Source organism: Tachyglossus aculeatus, chromosome 1 (genome assembly GCF_015852505.1).
Source record: "Tachyglossus aculeatus isolate mTacAcu1 chromosome 1, mTacAcu1.pri, whole genome shotgun sequence".
NCBI classification, from domain to species: Eukaryota; Metazoa; Chordata; class Mammalia; order Monotremata; family Tachyglossidae; genus Tachyglossus; species Tachyglossus aculeatus.
In genome coordinates this window covers 53,605,737-53,628,764 of record NC_052066.1, presented here as the reverse complement: position 1 = coordinate 53,628,764, position 23,028 = coordinate 53,605,737, and the positions used below count along the sequence as shown (strand labels likewise).

General features: G+C 43.2%; 1 protein-coding gene across 2 annotated transcripts in view; it reads right to left on the bottom strand.

The window, feature by feature from the left end:
* PIK3CA (phosphatidylinositol-4,5-bisphosphate 3-kinase catalytic subunit alpha) overlaps window positions 1-23,028 on the bottom strand; it is a 53,346-nt gene that overhangs the window by 17,893 nt on the left and 12,425 nt on the right. Inside the window, exons 6-13 of one of the 2 annotated variants that reach the window (XM_038772946.1) lie at window positions 21,354-21,459; window positions 20,823-20,975; window positions 20,336-20,470; window positions 10,064-10,188; window positions 7,139-7,220; window positions 6,659-6,823; window positions 5,186-5,289; window positions 4,275-4,446 (exon numbers count right to left, since the gene is read on the bottom strand). In XM_038772946.1, coding sequence (XP_038628874.1) covers window positions 4,275-4,446; window positions 5,186-5,289; window positions 6,659-6,823; window positions 7,139-7,220; window positions 10,064-10,188; window positions 20,336-20,470; window positions 20,823-20,975; window positions 21,354-21,459 — 1,042 coding nt within the window. The remainder of the gene's footprint in view (window positions 1-4,274; window positions 4,447-5,185; window positions 5,290-6,658; window positions 6,824-7,138; window positions 7,221-10,063; window positions 10,189-20,335; window positions 20,471-20,822; window positions 20,976-21,353; window positions 21,460-23,028) is intronic. The other variant, XM_038773034.1, reaches the window with a different exon arrangement.

Genomic DNA, 23,028 nt, shown 5'->3' with positions numbered 1-23,028 from the left:
CTGGTGATTTTGGAGGAATGAAGAGAATTAGAAAAGTGATCCAGGCAGCCCAATGGAGTAGGATTAAGAGAAGGGAGAAACTGGAGGCAGGAAGATCAGTGAGAAGGATGATGCAGTTGTCCAGGTGGGCTATGACAAGTGCTTGGACCAGCAGGGTGACAGTTTCAGGGAGAGGAAGGGCCGGCTTTGGAAGAAGTTGTTGTGAGGAAAGAAATTCCAGGATCTGGCAGGAAGTTCAGTGAAAAGGATTTATTCATTCATTCAATCGTATTTATTGAGTGCTTACTGTGTGCAGAGCACTGTACTAAGCGCTTGGGAAGTACAAGTTATGATACAGTAGTCCAGGTGGGCTATGACAAGTGCTTCGACCAACGTGGTGATGGTTTCATGGAGAGAAAGGGCCGGCTTTGGAAGAAGTTGTTGTGAGGAAAGATGTGACAGGATTTGGTGCTTCACTAATGTGGAGCTTGAATGAGAGAGAGAGAGGGGGAGAGACAGAGAGAGACAGAGAGAGAAGAGTCGGGGATCATTTTATTTATTTAGTGCTTACTGTGTGCAGAGCACTCTATTATTAAGTACATGGGAGAGTACAATTCCGAGTTGATTGCCACGTTCCCTGCCCACAAAGAGCTTACAGTCCAGTGGAGGAGACAGATGTTAAAATAAATTACAGATATGTACGTGAATGTTGTAAGACTGAGGGTGGGATGAATGTCAGGTGCTTAAAGGGTACAGATCCAAAAGCGTAGGTGTTGTGGAGGGGAGAGTAAGCATGGCAATGGGGGCTTAGTCCAGGAAGGCTTCTTCCCAGGGAAAGTGCTAAGACTGCAGGCTTGAGTGACAGGGAGGATGGGGGTGGTGGTATCAACCAGGATGGAAAAGTTAGGGAGAGAACGAGGATTAAGGAGGGAATCAGTCAGTTGAGAACTCACTGTATGCACAGCGCTGTTCTAAGTGCTTGGGAGAGTACAGTACCAAAGAGTTGGTAGACACAATCCCTGCCCTCAAGAAGCTTACAGTGTAGAGGCAAGTTGAGGAATTGAGTTTTGGACACGTTGGGCTTGAGGTCCTGGCCAGACATCCAGATGTCCTCAAGGCAGGAGTTGATAGCGTTTTTTATGGTATTTGGTAAATGCTTTCTAGGCATCAAGCACTGTTCTAAGCGCTGGGGTGGATAAAAGTTAACCAGGCTAAATACAAACCCTGTCTTACATGGGACTCACGGTCAAAGTAGGAAGGAGAACAGGGCCACAATGTAATCGAGGAAGCTGAGGAACGGAAAAGTTACGTGACTGGCCCTAGGTCACAGAGCAGGCCAGCGGCAGAGCCGAGATTAGAACCCAGGTCTACCTGGCTCCCAGGCTCGTGGTCTACCCACTAGGCCATGCTGCTTCCATGAGGCCAGTGAGGTCGATCTGGGTCTTGAAATCAAAGAGGGGATGAGTTCTCCAAGGGAGTGAGTGCAATTGAGAATACATGGGGACCAAGAAGTGAGCCTTGAGGGATACCCAGAGTTCACACATATGGCACAGACGCAGAAGAGCTGGCAAAAGAATGGGCAGAGGAGTTTGGAGGGAGAAGGCGAGAGGACGATGGCAGAGAAACCAAGGTTTCTGCCAGAAGGGGATAATCCACAGCGTGAAAGGCAGCCAAGAGGTAAAGGAGGATTAGGATGGAATACAGGGCGTTATATTTGGTGAAAAGAAAGTCATCGGTCACCTTCATTCATTCATTCATTCATTCAATCGTATTTATTGAGCACTTACTGTGTGCAGAGCACTGTACTAAGCCCTTGGGAAGTACAAGTTGGCAACATACAGAGACGGTCCCTACCCAACAGTGGGCTCACAGTCTAGAAGTGGGAGACAGACAACAAAACAAAACGTATTAACAAAATAAAATAAATAGAATAGTATATATATACAAGTAAAACAGAGTAATAAATATGTACAAACATATATACATATATACAGGTGCTGTGGGGAGGGGAAGGAGGTAAGGCGGGGGGGATGGGGAGGGGGAGGAGAGGGAGAGGAAGGAAGGGGCGCAGTCTGGGAAGGCCTCCTGGAGGAGGTGGGCTCTCTATAGGGCTTGGAAGGGAGGAAGAGAGCTAGCTTGGCGGATGTGCAGAGGGAGGGCATTCCGGGCCAGGGGGAGGACGTGGGCTGGGGGTCGACAGTGGGACAGGCGAGAATGAGGCACAGTGAGGAGGTTTGCGGCAGAGGAGCGGAGGGTGCGGGCTGGGCTGTAGAAGAAAAGAAGGGAGGTGAGGTAGGAAGGAGCGAGGGGATGGACAGCCTTGAAGCCCAGGGTGAGGAGTTTCTGCCTGATGCGTAGGTTGATTGGTAGCCACTGGAGATTTTTGAGGAGGGGAGTAACGTGCCCAGAGCGTTTCTGCACAGAGATGATCCGGGCGGCAGTGTGAAGTATAGATTGAAGTGGGGAGAGACAGGAGGATGGGAGATCAGAGAGGAGGCTGATGCAGTAATCCAGTCGGGACAGGATGAGAGATTGAGAGCAGTTTCAGGACAGAGGGTGGAAGATGGCTTGTAAAGCATCACGGAGGGCGTGGGAAGAGAGGAAGGGGAGGCAACAGGTTTAAACCTGTTTGAGGAGTTTGATCAGGAAGGTTAGGAAAAAGCTCTAGCGATGGCTGAAAGGTGCAGCTGGGCTGAGGGAGGTTTTTTTTCATAATGGTGGCATGTGGGATTGTCTGAAAAGCAGATCCAACATTAATGTCAAAGATAAATCTGTTCACACTCTGACACGTATTTCTAGTAATTACTACATATTCAGTTAGTTCCACGGTATGTTAACTATGTTTAGTTCCACCTATAAGTATTTAAGAGAAATGGACATTTCGAGGTGTCCAGTGCTGCCTGATTAATCGCAAAACCCTGTAATAGTTGCCCATCACCCTCTGCATCAAGAAAAGATTCCTAACCACTGTCTTTAAGGCTCTCTCCAGCTTTCTTAATGGCTCTCCTCACCGGTCCCACCCTGGCTAACATACGCTGCTCCTTCCAGGTCTACCCGCCTCTTGGCCGTAGTCCGTTCTAGTCTCATCCACCCCCGATCCTTTGCTCACGTCAATCAATCAATCAATCAATCGTATTTATTGAGCGCTTACTGTGTGCAGAGCACTGTACTAAGCGCTTGGGAAGTACAAGCTGGCAACATATAGAGACAGTCCCTACCCAACAGTGGGCTCACAGTCTAAAAGGGGGAGACAGAGAACAAAACCAAACATACTAACAAAATAAAATAAATAGAATAGATATGTACGTCTCCAGTCCTCCTGATTTGACATCTTCCCAGAAGTTTATATCCTCCAATAACTTTCCCCGACTGGCACCATTTGGACTGTTATTAACCTTCCAGCTCCCTCTTACGCTACTGCATTTATTTACGCCCGTCTTCAGCTCTTGTGTAGATATGCGTAATGTATATTTCTGTATCTACCCCATCATTAGAGTTTAAGAAACTTGTGTCTTGTGCTTCTATCACTCATCAAATACCACTACCATTAAACTAAATGCTGCAACTGCTTCGCGATGAAATGCAATTAGCTTAGAAAAGCCCAGGTACGGCAAAACTCATCTGCACCTTTTTTTTTTTTTAATAACAGCTTTCACCTGAAGAGCATACATTTTTGGATCAATAACAGCAATGGAAATTTTGGAAATATACGTGAATACAAAGGAATATTTTTCAAAGCTGCTGAATACTGTCCTCATTTTATTCTAAATTCTTTACTCATTTTAATGATAAAACTATGCAGGGTAGAACCACCAATATGCAACCGGGGGCCAGTACACAAGTCACAAATCTAGAGCGTCTCTTGCATTATATCACTGTTGGTTAATTTCTTTCATCTAATCTTAAGTTATTCACTAATAAAACTGGGCTCGTGATTTTTCTCCTGTAACTCATCTCAAAGGAGTCAAGTAATGAGGCGCTCAATAAATGCTGTTGCTCCCTGTTGAATGGGCATCTGAGATCTTTGTTAAAATGTATTTCACGAAAGTATGTCACAGTGTTAAAATCATTTGAATATTTCCCCAGAAAGCTTTTTCAGAGAGGGAGAGTAGGATGTGAGAAGAGACAGTGAATGACTCAAAGTCCATTTTGGATATAGATCTCAGGTTAACCCAAGGGTCCTCACTTTCCTCTCTCAAACAGACAGATACCACCACTGATCTAGCTCAGGTATGCCGTTAAGAATAAATACATAAATCATGTGATAACTAATTTCAGGAAGATTGTAAAAATACCTTTTGAGTTTCATCCTTCTTCTCTTGCTTGAGAATATCCGTAAGGTTAATCAATTTCTCCATAGCCTCCACCTGCCTGTTCAGGTGTTTTAGATACATTCCACATGCACGGCAATAGGACTCCAAAAGCAAACCAAATCGCTGGCTGACCGTTTTATTATGCATTTCAGACCTAAAATAACGGTATAACAGTAACATATTAAAACAGGTGCGGCACAATTTTTATCTTTATATGCTCTCAGATTATGAGCTCTACGTAGAATAGGGTTTGTGTCTGATCTGATTACATTTGTAACTACCTCAAGGCCTAGCACAGTGCTTAGCCCATAACAACCATTTACTAAATATCATACTAGTTAGCATTTCAATCAATTAATCAATCGTATTTATTGAGCACTTACTGTGCGCAGAGCACTGTACTAAGCGCTTGGGAAGTACAAGTTGGCAACATACAGAGATGGTCCCTACCCAACCGTGGGCTCACATTGTAGAAGACTGAGTATTTAAGAAGTATTTAACCTCCTGTGAATGCTTATATGAGTGCTTAATAATCAAAGATGACAATTCACATTTATGAAAGCCTTGTATTGTTTTCTGCAATCAAGCAACAGGTGGCATTTTTCTAAAAGAAAAAATACATACTCTTTCAGGGATGATCTGGGGTCCATATACATCTCTAAGTGTATTCGAAACCTCACCTCACAATTTCAAATCTTGGCATTTGTGCTTTTACTTAGCAGAAAGTAGTTCTTGGGTGAAACAGAGAAAGCAAAATTCTTTCCTTAACAGCATAAAATTGCTAATGGACAATAAAAAATGAAGCTGAATAAAACACAACTGATAACTATTAAATGGTCACACAATACTTGTAACCAACTGCAAAATAAGTCTGAAACAGAAGTACAACTTACTTTAAGTGCCAAAAGAAAAAATGTCCTATCCTTTGATTGGTCAGTGCCTTCTTAAGTAAAAATCTCACAAGCAAGTTATCCAAATATTGCTCGTATTTCAAAACCTAGTAATAAACAAACGCCACCATGTCAGAGCAAGTTTTCTACATTGTTCAATACGTCAAGAAATGTTTTAGGAATGGAAACAGTTGTCTCATCCTCCTTCCCAGAATGTTCCCTTAACTTGGAACTCCCGCCTTCCCCCACCACACTGGCCAGACCACAACTGTCCCCAAATTCAAATCCCTCTTAGGATTGCTCCTCCTCCAAGACGCTTTCCCTGATTCACGTTCCAGCACCCTGAGCTGTCTTATTCATTCATTCATTCAATCGTATTTATTGAGCGCTTACTGTGTGCAGAGCACTGTACTAAACGCTTGGGAAGTACAAGTTGGCAACATACAGAGACGGTCCCTACCCAACAACGGGCTCACAGTCCAGAAGCGGGGGAGACAGACAACAAAACAAAATATATTAACAAAATAAAATAAACAGAATAGTAAATATGTCTTATCCCTTTTGCCGTCTCATCTTCTGTAATAAAGTCGTTCTGATATGTGTGTCCACAGAGTTTTCTTGGGAGAGACACAGAAGTGGTTTACCATTGCCTCCTTCCACGCTGTAAAAACCTGAGTCTCTGCCGCTGTCTCTGATCAATGTTTTGATCAATCAATCAATCGCATTTACTGAGTGCTTACTGTGTGCAGGGCACTGTACTAAGCGCTTGGGAAGTACAAATTGGCAACATATAGAGACAGTCCCTACCCAACAGTGGGCTCACAGTCTAAAAGGGGGAGACGGAGAACAAAACCAAATCACTTGATCACTCTCGCCCTAGCATTTGGGTAGACATGCCAGCTCCGTTTATTTATTTTGACCACTCATTTTTTCTGTCTGTCTCCTCTGTTGTAGTGTCAGCTACTTGTGCACAGTGAATGTGTCACTTTGCTGCGCTCTACTTCACAAGCATCTAGTACGGTGCACCACACTAAGTGGGTGCTCAATAAATTGCTAGTCCGCTACAAAGAGATGCTTTAGGAGGCACCACAGTGTTGACGTGCATTAGCAATCGATTTGGACTCCCATTTTAGGCAGCGGAAAACCAGACGTGTTCTCGCTCCCTGCTTGGTAAGATCTACATGGGCCCGGGACTGTGTCAGTTCAGATGACATTACACCTACTCCAGGACTTAGTACAGTGCTTAGCAAACAGTATGCACTTAAAACCCCCAATTTTTAATTATCGTCATCATTTTCATTATGCCTGTTTTATATGTGAATCAGGGACAGAGCTCATTTGTTTCCCACAGACATTCAATTACTAAGGAGTTTCGGTATTTTGTCCGAATGGATTTTGGTACAGAGTTTAATGAAAGCAAAATTTTTTTTTTTTTGGGGGGGGCAGGGGTGCAGTCAAAAAAAGACATTAGCATACCTGGACTAATTGAATGAGGTACTGAGAGAGTTTGTCATCAGTCAGATATTTTTCCAGGCAACGAACTGCAAAGGCCCGGACCCTCGGGTCGGGATAGTTACAGTCCAAAAGTTCCATTGCCTGTTCGGGTTTGATCGGCGGCCAATCTTTTACCAAGCAGTACATCTAGGTGAAGACAGAAATGAGTATTTAAACAGCTAAGAGAGCAGGGACATCTCTATTTGGTTCTACATTGAAAATCATTTAGACAGCAGCTCATGCTATACATAAAGTGGTTAAACTTGAAAGTTCGAAATTTTACCAGCTTTCAAAAAGAGAAAGGTATTTTCATCCCCAACAGTTAACTCCAAACAGCAAACCCAGTTTTAAAGTCAACCACGGCTTACATATGCAACCTGTTCCAGAAAAGAGATTACCAACAACCTGGGACAATTGCATTTAATTCTCCGTTAAGCATTTTTTGATCATACGGTTGGTTACCTGGGCTACTTCGTCTCTAGAATTCCATTTAACAGACAAAAGCAGTTTTGGTAGGATTTCTGGGGTAGTCACACAATAATGTCTGTGTGAAAAAACAAATACAGACTTTGAATTTATTGCACGTTATTCAAAGGAGTTAGCTCTAAAATTCGCTGTCAGAGATTCCATGGGAAGACTATTTTACAGAAAATATTTTAATTTACTTGAGCTGTCAGCATTAAATACAACAAACACTAAAATAAAATAACAATATATCACTATTATTTATGTGTATATACAAAAGCATGCCCTTAAACATGGAAACCACATCCCACTTCAAATTCCTAAATTGCCTTCTTCCTTTCATTCAAAATTCATTTTCTACATAAGAAACTATAGGCTCAATATGTATAAAAGCATAAGCTCATCACCCTCACATCAAACACATTTCCTTGTCCGAAATCCCGAGTCCGTTAAAAATACAACAACAAATCACCATTTTAGATCCCATGGTAAAATTTCACCCCAGACCCCACTGGGCCATTTGATAATCATGAAGTAAAGGATGAACTTGATGAAAAACACAACCAGGAGGCTTAATTCCTTACTTCACGTTTTACCAAGGAAAATGTTATAGAGACTCCCATATGCCAATATTTTTTTTTTGTAGCAGACAAGCCTGAGGTATTTGATCAAATCGTGACAACACGCTGCTTCAGTTGGCAGAACAAATCACCAGGAGAGGATTACGGCTACTCTAGAGCTCCGAAAGAATGTGAAGGGAAAGTGGAAAAATTCCTGGTATTGGGGCATAACCTATGATAACCAATGAGCACTATATTGGAAAACTGTTGTATACAAGAAGAGTTCCAGGGGTGATTCAGCTATGGACTGCCAAGAAATGTAGGGAGGATTATACTGTCATTTTTCGGAATGGAGAAATGTAAATAGTGGGGCCCACCGGGGAACTGAGCAAGGAGCAAATTTGTTTAACACCTTCATAGAAGGTCTGAAAGGAGGACGGGTGTTCAGTGCAACCTCCAAGCGTGCAGCTGACACTAAGCACTTCTGAAAAACTGAGATGGTAACATTTTACCACCCAAGCGTGGAATGCACCGCAGAAAGAGTGGACTGAAAAATAGCTGATGGGCTACGGTGTCAACAGGAAAGGTAATAATGTGCCTAAGGAAGTACGATCAGTTACCTGACCTGTAAAATGGGGATTAAGAGTGAAAGCCCCGTGTGGGACTGGGACCGTGTCCAATCCGTTCAGTTTGTATCTACCCCAGCACTTAGGACAGTGCCAGGCATTTACTAAGACTAATCTTGTCTTGTCTCATTCTGTTGAGTCGTTTCCAACCCACAGTGACACCATGGATACTTCTCTTCCAGAATGCCCCACTCTCCATCTGCAATCGTTCTGGTAGCGGATCCATAGAGTTTTCTTGGAAAAAATAGGGAAGTGGTTTACCATTGCCACCTTCCGAGCAGTAAACTCGAGTAGAAGGCCCTTGACTCTCTCCCCTGCCGCTGCTGCCCAGCATGGGTGAGTTTTGACTTAATACCATAAAAAAAATCCAAATTACAACTACATGATGATGGGCTATCATTCATGACCAAGGAAAGAGATCAAGGTCTTACTGATGACTGTGTTAAAAATAATCATCAGTCTAATATGCAGCAGCAGTTAAAAAAGTCAATCGAAAGCGGGACCTCATCTGCTTGGGGACCAAAAACAAAATGCAGAGTTTTGCCACCATATAAAATCACCGTTAGCCCAAAACTGAAATTTAACATAAAAATTTATCTGGAAAAGATATAGAAAAAGACAACAAAGACGACTGGGAATGGTGAAGGTGGGGTAGAGAAGCTCCCACACAAGGATATATAGAAAAAAATAGAAGTCTTTACTCTAGAAAGATGTAGGCAGGGAGGAAACATAATTAAATTTACTAAAGCATGATGGATGTGGGCAGGGCTAACCTAGACTCACTGCTCAGCAAAGTAAGGGAACACCATTGCAGTTTGAATGCAAGAGGCTAGGTAATAGATGGTAAACTTCTTGTGGGCAGGGAACATATCAACCAACTCTGCTATACTGTATTATATTATCCCAAGCTCTTAGTACAGTGCTGGGCACATAGTAACTGCTCAATAAATACCATTAATTTATTGCTTTAAAATAAATAAAAGGAAACACATTCAAAACATAGGATAAGCATATGGGACTCATTACACAGTAAGATTGACAGGCCCCAAATATTAGCATTTTCAAGAAGGGTTTGGATGAATTAATGGCCCACAAAGGTTATCAGAAAGAGAAAGGGTAGGGGGAAAGAAACAGAGGGAGAGAAAATTGAGGACATACCTAAGATTTAGAATAGAAGGTTAAGACAGGCAACAGTATAAGGCCTTTCAAGTATCCTTTCACCACTGTTGGAGGCAGAGTAATGGGCTGGGGATGGCTCATTGGTCTTATCCACTAATCATATTGCTTTAAGTTAAATTATCCCTTCTGATAGGGGATACTAAGAACACAGATACATGAAATTCACATTTGGTTAACAGATCTCTTTCCAGCTAACGGTTTCAAAATTTATCTCCCCTAAATCTTTTCCAGAACTTCCAACAAGTAGCAAAACTGACCTCCTTGATTTTACCTCAAAGAGATTATCCAAGGCAATCAAGAAGTAGGGCGGAAAAGCCAAGGGCAGCTTCTGAATAGTACTGTAATGCTAGACAAATTTATCCCAACCACGAAAGGTGACCTTTTGGAAAGACAACTACAAAAATGAAACTCAGCAGTGACTTCTCCTAGTGTGTAATTTTTAGGTGGCAGTGAAATTAAGATTGAATAAAGGATTTTCAGTAAAATACGTCACTACTCAATCCACAAGTTAAAATATATTTTAGATCCGAGAAAAGCGCTTGTCAATTAATGCTTACCTGTGGCTCCAAAGGAAGTCCTTTTCTTGCTCAGTGATTTCAGAAAGGGGATCTCTTGTACAAATTGCCCGGAGCTGCTCTTTATCGTTTTCTCGTAACTCATTGTCTCTAGCTATCCTGTTACTCTGCAAAACAAACCGTCATTTCACGGTCCCTTGAAATACTTATTTCTGGACTCATTTATATTCAGTATATCAAAACACTCGAAAATTTTACCCCGAACCTGAAGAATATTATTCTCTCCATTAGAAAGGTCTCCTTTTTAATACTAGTAGAGTACATCCCTACTTAACCCCAAACCTTTGTTTTCTGAATGTTCATTGTTACTTTTAGACTGTGAGCCCACTGTTGGGTACAGACTGTCTCTATATGTTGCCAACTTGTACTTCCCAAGCGCTTAGTCCAGTGCTCTGCACACAGTAAGCGCTCAATAAATACAATTGATTGATTAGGCATTTGGCTGACTTGAGCACGGACTCTTCCAATGTGACTGGAGGAAAGGAATGAGCAGAATGAGGCATGGTGGGGAGGAGAAGAAACTTGTACCGGCTTTCGAGCACTTGTTTAGTTCCCTCTCCTACTTATACGCTCTTCTCCCATTAAAGCTTATGTTATATGTTATATGTTGCCAATTTGTACTTCCCAAGCGCTTAGTACAGTGCTCTGCACATAGTAAGCGCTCAATAAATACGATTGATGATGATGGTTGATGATAAAGCTTGCACTTTTTGTCCCTCTCAAGCTAACCTACTCACTGGATCTCATTCTCACCTCTTCTACTGCCAAACTGCCCTTGCCCTCCTTTTCCCTTCCCAGCTGACGGACCACGGCTCCCCCAGTCTTCAAAGCCCTTCTGAAATCCCATCTTCTCCAGAACTTTCCCACTTTTATATTCACCTCAATACCGCCAACCTCATGGATTAGCGCGGGCCTGGGCTGCAGGGTCATGGGTTCTAAACCTGGTATCTGCCACTTGTCTGCTGTGTCACCTTAGGCAAGTTACTTAACTTCTCTGTGCCTCAATTCCCTCATCTGGGAAATGGGGGTTAAGACTGGGAGTCCGGTGTGGGACAGGAACTGCATCCAGTCCAATTGAGCAGCAGCATGGCTCAGTGGAAAGAGCCCGGGCTTTGGAGTCAGAGGTCATGGGTTCAAATCCCGGCTCCGCCAATTGTCAGCTGTGTGACTTTGGGCAAGTCACTTCACTTCTCCGGGCCTCAGTTCCCTCATCTGTAAAATGAGGATGAAGCCTGTGAGCCCCCCTTGGGACAACCTGATTTCCTTGTACTCCCACAGCGATTAGAACAGTGCTTTGCACATAGAAAACGCTTAATAAATGCCATCACTATTATTATTATCTTGTATCTACCCCAGTGCTTAGAACAGTGCCTGACACATACTAAGAGTTGAATACCATAATTATTATTATTATTTTCAGCCCACAAACTTCCCTCCTCTACAGCCACCTTGCTCGTGGTGCCCAATCTTGTCTATCTTCCTCAAGATCACGATTGATCTTTATTTCCATCTACTATTTATTAATGCCCAGAAAAATGTACTTGTAATAACAATGAATGAGTTCCTCCCATCTTTTGTAGGTGACAGAAATTCTACTTTGTGGATTCTAAAGGCTTTGGGGTGGAAACAGGTTCAAACTGTCCTGGGGCCAAACTCTGTCACCCGAACAAAGGCATGACACCTCCACCCTTACGTTACATGTTTCTCCACATTCCTATCATTCATTCAATTGTACTTATTGAGCGCTTACTGTGTGCAGAGCACTGTACTAAGCGCTTGGAAAGTGACCACGACAGTGGTAAGATAGGGAAAAGGGGATGGTTAAGGTTCTGTCCAGGGTCTTAATAGTCACAGGGCTCTCCCTGAATATCATGGGCCTGCAACCCTATCTGTTTATTTAATAATACCTCTGGTTTTTGTTAGGCACTTACTATATGCCATGCACTGTGCTAAGCCCTGAGGCAGACAGTTCACGATCTATGTAAGAGAGAGAAAGATATTGAATTCCCATTTTTGGATGAGGAAACTGAAGCACAGACACTTTAAGTGACTTGCCCAAGGTCACCGAGCCGCCAAGTGACAAGGCCAGGATTAGAATCCAGGTCTTCTGACTCCCAAGCCTGTGCCTATCAACCTTTGTATCAAGCAAAAACTCCTCACTATTGGCTTCAAAGCTCTCATTCGTTTATTCATTCAAACGTATTTATTGAGCGCTTACTGTGTGCAGAGCACTGTACTAAGCACTTGGGAAGTACAAGTCGGCAACATATAGAGACGGTCCCTACCCAACAACGGGCTCACAGCCTAGAAGGGGGAGACAGACAACAAAACAAAGCATGTAGACAGGCGTCAAAATCGTCAGAATAAATAGAATTATAGCTATATGCACATCATTAACAAAATAAATAGAATAGTAAATATGTCTAAGTAAAATCAATAGAGTAATAAATCTGTACAAATACATACAGGTGTTGTGGGGAGGGGAAAGAGGCAGGGCGGGGGGGGGATGGGGAGGAGGAGAGGAAAAAGGGGGCTCAGTCAGGGAGGCTCTCCTGGAGGAGGTGAGCTCTCAGTAGGGCTTTGAAGGGAGGAAGAGAGCTAGTTTGGCGGATGGGCGGAGGGAGGGCATTCCGGGCCAGGGGAAGGACGTGGGCCAGGGGTCGACGGCGGGACGGGTGAGAACGAGGCCCAGTGAGGAGTTTAGCGGCAAAGGAGCAGAGGGTGCGGGCTGGGCTGCAGGAGGAAAGAAAGGAGGTGAGGTAGGAGGGGGTGAGGTGATGGACAGCCTCAAAGCCAAGAGTGAGGAGTTTTTGCTTGATGATGCTTGGTTGACAGGCAACCACCGGAGATTTTTGAAGAGGGGAGTGACATGCCCAAAGCGTTTCTGTACAAAGATGGTCTGGGCAGCAGAGTGAAGTATAGACTGAAGCAGGGAGAGACAGGAGGATGGGAGATCGGAGAGGAGGCGGATGCAGTAATCCAGTCGGGATAGGATGAGAGATTGAATCAGCAAGGTAGCAATTTGGATGGAGAAGAAAGGGTGGATCTTCGTGATGCTGTGGAGGTGAGACTGGCAGATTTTGGTGACGGACTGGATGGGTGAGGTGAATGAGAGACCAGAGTCAAGGATGACACCAAGGTTGCGGGCTTGTGAGACGAGAAGGATCAATCAATCAATCAATCAATCGTATTTATTGAGCGCTTACTGTGTGCAGAGCACCGTACTAAGCGCTTGGGAAGTCCAAGTTGGCAACATATAGAGACGGTCCCTACCCAACAGTGGGCTCACAGTCTAGAAGGGGGAGACAGAGAGCAAAACCAAACATATTAACAAAATAAAATAAATAGGACATGTACAAGTAAAATAAATAGAGTAATAAATATGTACAAACATATATACATATATACAGGTGCTGTGGGGAAGGGAAGGAGGTAAGACGGTGGGGATGAAGAGGGGATGGTAGTGATGATGATGATGGCATTTATTAAGCGCTTACTATGTGCAAAGCACTGTTCTAAGTGGTAGTGCCGTCTACCATCCCCTTGCCCCCGTCTACCTCACCTCCCTTCTCTCCTTCTACAGCCCGGCCCGCACCCTCCGCTCCTCTGCCACTAACCTCCTCACTGTGCTTCGTTCTCTCCTCTCCCCTGGCTCACGTCTTACCTCTGGCCTGGAATGCCCTCCCTCCCCACATCCGCCAAACTAGCATACTTCCCCCCTTCAAAGCCCTACTGAAAGCTCACCTCCTCCAATAATAATAATAATAATAATGATGGCATTTATTAAGCGCTCACTATGTGCAGAGCACTGTTCTAAACGCTGGGGAGATTACAAAGCGATCAGGTTGTCCCACTGGGGGCTCACAGTCTTAATCCCCATTTTACAGATGAGATAACTGAGGCACCAAGAGGCCTTTCCAGACTGAGTCCCCCTTTTCCTCTGCTCCTCCTCCCCTTCCCATCGCCCGGACGCTCTCCCTCAGCTCTACCCCCTCCCTGCCCCACAGCCCTTGTGTACATATGTACGTATTTATTATTCTATTTATTTTATTAATGATGTGTATATATCTATAATTCTACATATTTATATTGATGCCTGTTTACTAGTTTTGTTCTGTTGTCTGCTTCCCCGCTTTCTAGGCTGTGAGCTCGTTGTTGGGTGGGGATTGTCTCTATTTGCTGCTGAATTGTACTTTCCAAGCGCTTAGTACAGTGCTCTGCTCACAGTAAGTGATCAATAAATACAATTGAATGTACGAATGAATGCTCTGTTCATTAGGCCATGATGATCTGTGCTACACACTCCCCACAAAAACAACGGATTTAATTTTTCTTTCAAAATACTGTATGGTATCACATTTAACACTTGTACTCTTCACTTTAGATACTGATGCCTTTGCATTCTGATTCTGAGTAGGACTGTCTCTGTTCTATGAGGGAAAGGAGGATCACACAGATATTTTAGGAATTGTCAGTGCAGCTATTTTATCCAAGCAACGAAGGTAATGTACCAAGAACTGTTTCTGTATTAGTTCATTTAGCACTAGTAAATAATTTAGAGCAATAATTTTAAATTTAGTATTTAATACCTTAGAGAAAGATGGAGATACATCACTTCTTAACTTGCCAAGGGCAATTACAATCTGACCAAGCCCTCATTTCCTTGTCTAAGCCCTCCCTTCTACATTGCCTATGCCCTTGGGTGTGTACCCCTTAAATGCTCTGATAATAATAATGTTATTTGTTAAGCACTTGCTTTGTGCCAGGAACTGTACTGGGGTGGATACAAGCAAATCGGGTTGGACACAGTCCCTTGTCCCACGTGTGGCGCAGAGTCTCAAACCCCATTTTATATATATATATAAAAAAAAAAAAAAAAAAAATATATATATATATATATATATATATATATATATATATATATTAAAATACGATTGATTTTCCAAATGAGGCAACTAGTCACTCCATTCCAGGGGCCCTTAAGAACATATCCTCCTGTAACTGATTTTAATGTCTGCCTCCCCCTCAACACTGTATGCTCCTTGTAGAGAGGTATCGGGTCTACCGACACTATCATAATAACAACAATGGTACTTGTTAAGTGCTTACTAATGCGCCAAGCACTGTTCTAAGTGCTGGGATAATCAATCAATCAGTCAGTCAATCGTATTTATTGAGCGCTTACTGTGTGCAGAGCACTGTACTAAGTGCTTGGGAAGCACAAGTCGGCAACAAGGGATAGAAACAAGGCCATCAGGTTGTCCCTCTTGGGGCTCACAGCCTTAATCTCCATTTTACAGAAGAAGTAACAGAGGCCCACAGAAGCTAAATCAATCATCAATCATATTTATTGAGCGTTTACTGTGTGCAGAGCACTGTACTAAGCGCTTGGGAAGCACAAGTCGGCAACAAGGGATAGAAACAAGGTCATCAGGTTGTCCCTCTTGGGGCTCACAGCCTTAATCTCCATTTTACAGACAAAGTAACTGAGGCCCAGAGAAGTTAAATGACTCGCTCAAAGTCACACAGCTGACAAGTGGTGGACTGGGAATTAGAACCCATGAACTCTGACTCCCAAGCCGGTGCTCTTTCCACGGAGCCAGGCTGCTTCTCCATATTGTATACTCTCTTAGTACAGTGCTCTGCACACAGTAAATGTTCAGTGATCACCACTGATAGATCAGTAAATATTTCGAACGTGAGTCTCTTGGTCACCATCATTACTTTAGAAACAAAGGTTTGGCATCCAGAACAATCGCTTGGGAAACCAAACAGGTGAAGTAATGCAAGCTCAGCCATGCAGAATTCCCACTAGACGTCACTCGGTTCCCAGCCTGCCACTGGCCCTCCCTGCCTCAGTGTCCCCAGCAGGCATTTCTGCCTGCCCCACGTTCAAAAGGGAAGGGAGACATTCAACAGTCAATCAATCAATCGTATTTATTGAGCGCTTACTGTGTGCAGAGCACTGTACTAAGCCTTGGAAAGTCCAAGTTGGCAACATATAGAGACGGTCCCTACCCAACAGTGGGCTCACAGTCTAGAAAGTCATGACTGGGGGGCAAACTGAGATCCTTTGTCTTTGGAAAACATGGAAAAGGCAGTGACACTGCCCTAATACTCATTTAGCTATGCTTCAGAAAGCCTGGCCCAAGTCTTTATTTTATTTTTAAATCAGCACAAAAATGTTATCCTGGAGCAAGAGACCTCCGCCCCCACCACCATAACAGCTCCAAATATGGGGCTGAGACGGTGCTTCCAATTTCTTACTACTGAAATGTCATTTTAGACTGTGAGCCCACTGTTGGGTAGGGACTGTCTCTATATGTTGCCAACTTGTACTTCCCAAGCGCTTAGTACAGTGCTCTGCACACAGTAAGCGCTCAATAAATACAACTGATTGATTTCAGTGAGCCCTACTGAGAGCTCACCTCCTCCAGGAGGCCTTCCCAGACTGAGCCCCTTTTTTCCTCTCCTCCTCCCCATCCCCCTGCCTGACCTCCTTCCCTTCCCCAGTGCACCTGTATATTTTTGTACAGATTTATTACTCTATTTTACTTGTACATATTTACTATTCTATTTATTTTGTTAATGATGTGCATCTAGCTTTACTTCTATTTATTCTGATGACTTGACACCTGTCCACATGTTTTGTTTTGTTGTCTGTCTCCCCCTTCTAGACTGTGAGCCCGTTGTTGGGTAGGGACCATCTCTATATGTTGCCAACTTGTACTTCCCAAGCGCTTAGTACAGTGTTCTGCACACAGTAAGTGCTCAATAAATATGACTGACTGACTGAATGAATGAATTTACTAAACAAGAACACCTGAATAATAATAACAATAAGAACGTTTTGGTATTTGTTAAGCACTTACTAGGTGCCAAGCACCGTTCTAAGCGCTGAAGATAGGTGAAAGGGAAATAGCACGTTGTGTGAAAGAATCAATTAATGAAATCAACTGAAATCAGTGAAAATGAAATCAATGAAATTGAGTGTTTGAAATCAACTGAAATCAATGAAAATGAAATTAATGAAATTGAGTGTTTACTTTATGTGCAGAACAGTGTACTAAGCTCTTGGGAGAGTAAAATACAGTCGGTTGGCACGGTCCCTGCTCTCAAGGACCTTATAGTCTAACATGGGGGGAAGGTATTAAAATAATAAGTTATTATTACTTATTTTAATAAGTTTCAGATAGAGGACACAATGGAGCATAAGGATATATACGTAAGTGCAGAGGGGTGGTGATGGGGGGCCGGGAAGGAGTACCTAAATTTTAGGGGATAGGGCTAAGTGCATGAAAGAGGCAACAGAAAGGATCTGCTGTGGGAATGTAATTGTGTAGACTAAAGGACTTCTACTATAGAAAGCGGGAGAGATAGAGAAAAGAAAAGAGACTGTTTATTTGGTGGCAGAGTCAATAGATTTCTTAAATCTTTCTTTGAGGTCTAATTACTCCTTGGATAGCCTGCAGGAAAACATCTAATAACTTTTATAATGGTCAAGCTTGATGAAGAAGAATTAGTCGTCCAAAATCAAACCTCACAAATTCAGTTAAAAACATTCCAGTGCTATTATTAGCCTCCAAAGGAGAAAGCCAATATTAAAAACTGAATATATAATTATTCACTGGGTAGAAATTAAACAAATGATTACTAAGAACTGTTGCATAACCATTTTTGGGAAAGCACAACAGCGTATCTATAAAATGACATTCATGATTCCCAAACTGTGTACACAGGCGAAATACAACACCCCAGAACCGTCCTTTACCTAATCACAGAATTAAAAGCCTCAATTTGTGACAATTTGGAAGCATTCCGCCCATTTCCCTTATTGCTGACAAGTTTCCAAGAGATTATTTATGTATTTATTGAGCGCTTACTGTACGCAGAGCACTGTACTAAGCGCTTGGGAAGTACAAGTTCCTCTTTGGATGGGCTCTCTCTAGGCCTTTGTGAAGTTGGATGCCGGTCCATCAGAAACTCCTGCTAATAATGATAAAAGTGGAATTTACTAAGCACGTCCTAGGTGCCAACCTCTAATCTCCTTGTGCCTGCTCAGGAGTTTCTGATAACCAACCAACATCCTTAATGGATTAAAATAGTTGTCCTGCAGCTGACAGTGACACCAACTGTATATTTAACCATATGCGATGCCTAGCTTGAAGGCCTTTCTGTACAAAATACCTAAGTGGTCTGCTGGCTATTTAATAATAATAATAATAATTGTGGTATTTAGTTACCTCATCGGCAAAATGAGGATTAAGACTGTGAGCACCACGTGGTGCTAATACAAAATTACCTTCTAACTCCCCCAGTGTTTAGAACAGTGCTTGGCACATAGTAAGCACTTAATAAGTACCTAAATTATATTATATTATGCGTACCAGGCAATGTACTAAGTGCTGGGGGGATACAAGCAAATTGGGTTGGACACAGTCCCTGTCCCACATGGGGCTCACAATCTCAATCCCCATTTTCCAGATGCGGTAACTGAGGTACAGAAGTGATTTGCCCAAGGTCACACAGCAGACAAGCGGTGGAGCTGGGATTAGAAGCGATGACCTTATGGCACCCCCTTCTCCTGGAAACACCTTGGTTTCACTGACACTGTCCTCTCCAGGTTTTTCTCCTACCTCTTCGGCTGATATTTCTCGGTCCCTTTCGCCACCTCTGCCTCCAACTCCCAAACTGTGGGTGTCCCTCAGTACTGAGTCCCTTCTCTTCCCTCGCTCTCTTCGTGAATTTGATTCACTCTCATGGCTTCAATTACCATTTCTAATGGACAATTCCCACTTCGCCGCCGGCACACGTTCCTCTTGCCTTCGGGACATCTCTACCTGGATGTCTTGACAACCCCTCAAACTTAAAAGGTTCAAAAGAGAACTCCTCATCTTCCTATGCAAACCCTCTCCAAAAACCTTCACTGCCGAAAACACCACCACCCTCTCCAACTCTCAGACCTCCCTACCTCCAGCATCTCCCCTCTCCAGTTCACTCTGCTGCCCCGATCATTTTTCTTAAAAAAAAAAATATTGCTCAGCACAAACCCTCCCCGTCCTCCAAAACCTACAGAGGTCACCCACCCTCTCTGCATTAAACAGAAACTTGTCACCTGATTAAGGCATTCAATCAGCTTTCTCCCCACCTAGCCTTGCTTCTTCCCCGCTAAAATCGGGAAGCGCACACTTCCCTAACACCAATCTTCTCACTGTGCTTATCTCATTTCTCTCTCCCCGCTCTCCACTGACCCCTTGTTCACCCCCCCGCCTCAAACTCATTCCCACTTCATATGATAGACTATCACTGTCCCTATAATAATGATGTATATATGTATATATGTTTGTACATATTTATTACTCTATTTATTTATTTTATTTGTGCATATCTATTCTATTTATTTTATTTTGTTAGTATGTTTGGTTTTGTTCTCTGTCTCCCCCTTTTGGACTGTGAGCCCACTGTTGGGTAGGGACTGTCTCTACATGTTGCCAATTTGTCCTTCCCAAGCGCTTAGTACAGTGCTCTGCACATGGTAAGCGCTCAATAAATACGATTGATGATGATGGTATTTGTTAAGCGCTTACTATGTGCGAAGCACTGTTCTAAGCACTGGTGGGGGGGATACAAGGTGCTTCGGTTGCCCCACGTGGGGCTCACAGTCCTAATCCCTATTTTACAGATGAAGTAACAGGCACAGAGAAGTTAAGTGGCTTGGCCAAGGTCATACAGCTGACAAGTGGTGCAGCTGGGATTCGAACCCATGACCTCTGACTCCCAAGCCCGGGCTCTTTCCACTGAGCCACACGGCTCCCTATTTTCAATGCCCTAATGAAATCCTCTTTTCCAGGAAGCCTTCCTTGACTAAGCTTCCATCCGCCCACCACTCCATTTTCCCTTTCCACTACCTTCTCCTTGCATTTAGTCCCACCTCTAGGCACTTATGTATATACGTACTCACCCTTCTCTCCCCCCATAGCACCTGTGTACACACCCTTATAGTCTGTTGCTTCCCCTACTGATTTGTTTTATTGTCTGTCTTGCCCACAAGACTCTAAGATCTTCGAAGGCAGAGATCTTGTCTACAAATTCTAATTGTATTCTCCCCGAGTGCTCAGTACAGTGCTCTGCATATAGAAGCACTCCATAAATGCTACTGATTGACTGACTGATTGATTGATTGGAAAGCGCATCCACTTACTCTACCACAGTTTTCTGTTTCATTCAAGCCAAGGTCAAACTACAATTCCTTACCAGTCCGGCGTGGGAGTAATTAAATCCCAGTTCTCGTGATACAGTCCAATTAGCATGCTCTTCAATTACTGTCATATCGGGAAACTTCACAGGACTGCTGAACCAATCAAATTCCAGCTCTAAGCATGGAGTTTCCTAAAACAAGGATGAGCTATTAATTACTTATCATCATCATCAATCATAATGGCATTTGTTAAGCGCTTACTATGTGCAAAGCACTGTTCTAAGCGCTGGGGGGGATACAAGGTGATCAGGATGTCCCACATGGGGCTCACAGTCTTAATCCCCATTTTACAGATGAGGTAACTGAGGCTCAGAGAAGTTAAGTGACTTGCCCAAGGTCACACAGCAGACATGTGGAGGAGCTGGGATTATGGGACTTATGGCTGGGACTTATGGCTTGACCGCATTGGACAACACAATGAAAACGGGCAAAAAATGCATTCCTTTCAGTAACAAAATGGGAATATTCCAATGCCCAGTTCACCTTATTTGGATTTGAGCCAGTAACGCCAATGGGGTTGAGCAAGTCTTCCAATCCATGAGGTACTGGCCACAGATTCAGAGCCATCTTCCCAGATACAAGAGTGTCGGTATAATCAAATAAGTTGATATTTCCCCAAGCCAAAGGGCAGTGTTCCTTGGAAGAAAAGAACACCCACAAACATAGCTTGAGTTAAGCAAGAAATATCTTGAAATAAATGCAAGAATCAAGAAGTAGGCATCAATGCAAATGTGCTTATTTCCACCACTTATAAATTAGGTATTTTAAACGGAACATGAGAAAGCAGTTCGTGTCACCCTTAGATACGCATTACACACACAAATATGATGGTGAAGGCTATTTTTAAGGGGAGCTGGAAAGAAACGGTCACATTTCAAATCACTCAGGAAACACAAATAGATCATTTCTTTTTACAGTTCTGCCGCGTGCTACATCCTGTAGGCAAAATATAGGTCAGTCGTACACTGGGCGTTTAAAATGAAGAAAATATTCATTCTTACATAAGGATTTTACCTCTTTTGCACCCTTCCTGCCTTTAACGGAACAAATGGAAAGGCAGAGCCGAGCCGCACGGGGAAGATCAGGAATGTACATGTCATACATCAGCCATTCATTCCATCTACGGAATTAAAGACAGCGGTTAAAAATAACGGGATGTTTACACCCGGAGAGCTAATAAATGAAACCAGAAAAAGCTGATCTATTCTTTCCGCCGTGCCTACTGTATCCGATTTTTGCCGCTCTTATACGAACTCGGAGTCAACCGGGGAGAGCCGACTCCTTCCCCTCCCTCTCCGTCCACCCTGGCCTCAGAGAGCCTCTCTCCTCCCCGCAAGACTGTAAACTCCAAGAGCTTAATCCGGGGCTCTGCACACAGTAAGCGCTCAATAAATACCATCATTATAATAATGATGATGATGATGATGATTGTGGTTATTTGTGAAGCGCCTACTAGGTGTTAAGCTCTGTACTAAGTGCTGGGATACATACAAGATCAACGGGTTCCTCGAGAGGCTCCCGATGTAAGTAGGAGCGAGAACAGGTACTGATTCCCCAATCAATCAATCAATCGTATTTATTGAGCGCTTACTGTGTGCTGAGCACTGTACTAAGCGCTTGGGAAGTACAAGTTGGCAACATATAGAGACGGTCCCTACCCAACAGTGGGCTCACAGTCTGAAAGGGGGAGCCAGACGAGGGAACGGAGGCACAGAGAAGTGAAGTGACTTGCCCAAGATCACACAGCAGGGACGTGGCAGAGCCGGGATTAGAACTCAGGTCCTCTGTCAGGGCTGGGCTCTATCCACTAGGCTACACTGCTGCTTGAGCAGAGTGGGCCGAAGCCAGCCATGCCAATTTTAAAAGAGTGTGACGGTTTGGCTGTGACATGGCCTTGACCGGAGCAACGAGCCCAGATGAACTGTGACTTTTTGGTAGCTCTCCGTGTTGATTTATTTATCTGAATTTACGGTTACTTTCCCGATATGTCTGTTTTCTCTCCGTCTTTTAGACTGCGCACGTCATTGTTGGACGGGGATTGTGCCTGATTCAATATTCTCGTAACTTTCCCCAGCACTTAGTATTGTGGAGGGCGTGCCCTATGCACTTGAATGTCAGAAATGAATGATAATCTGTAGCTTTGGTCAGAAGAACACATACACACTCTCTCTCTCGTCTCAAAATGTCAGTGTGGACCCAATGAAAGACTGAACCAAAGCAATTAAAGAGCAAAGGCTGATAGAAAAACTCAACTTTTACAATTTCTCAGAAGTACATTCAAAGACCACAGCATAAAGAAATTTTCAGTATTTTCCCACAAAGTGATTAATTGTTAATGTCACCAATTTAAAAGCTACAAATAAATGTATCATATATCATTATTCATTCATTCAATTGTATTTATTGAGCGCTTACTGTGTGCAGAACACTGTACTAAGCGCTTGGGAAGTACAAGTTGGCAACCTATAGAGATGGTCCCTACCCAACAGTGGGCTCACAGTCTAGAAGGGGGAGACAGAGAACAAAACAAAACATATTAACAAAATAAAATAAGTAGAATAAATATGTACAAGTAAAATAAATAATAATAATAATAATAATAATAATAGCATTTGTTAAGCGCTTACTATGTGCAAAGCACTGTTCTAAGCACTGGGGGGATACAAGGTGATCAGCTTGTCCCACGTGG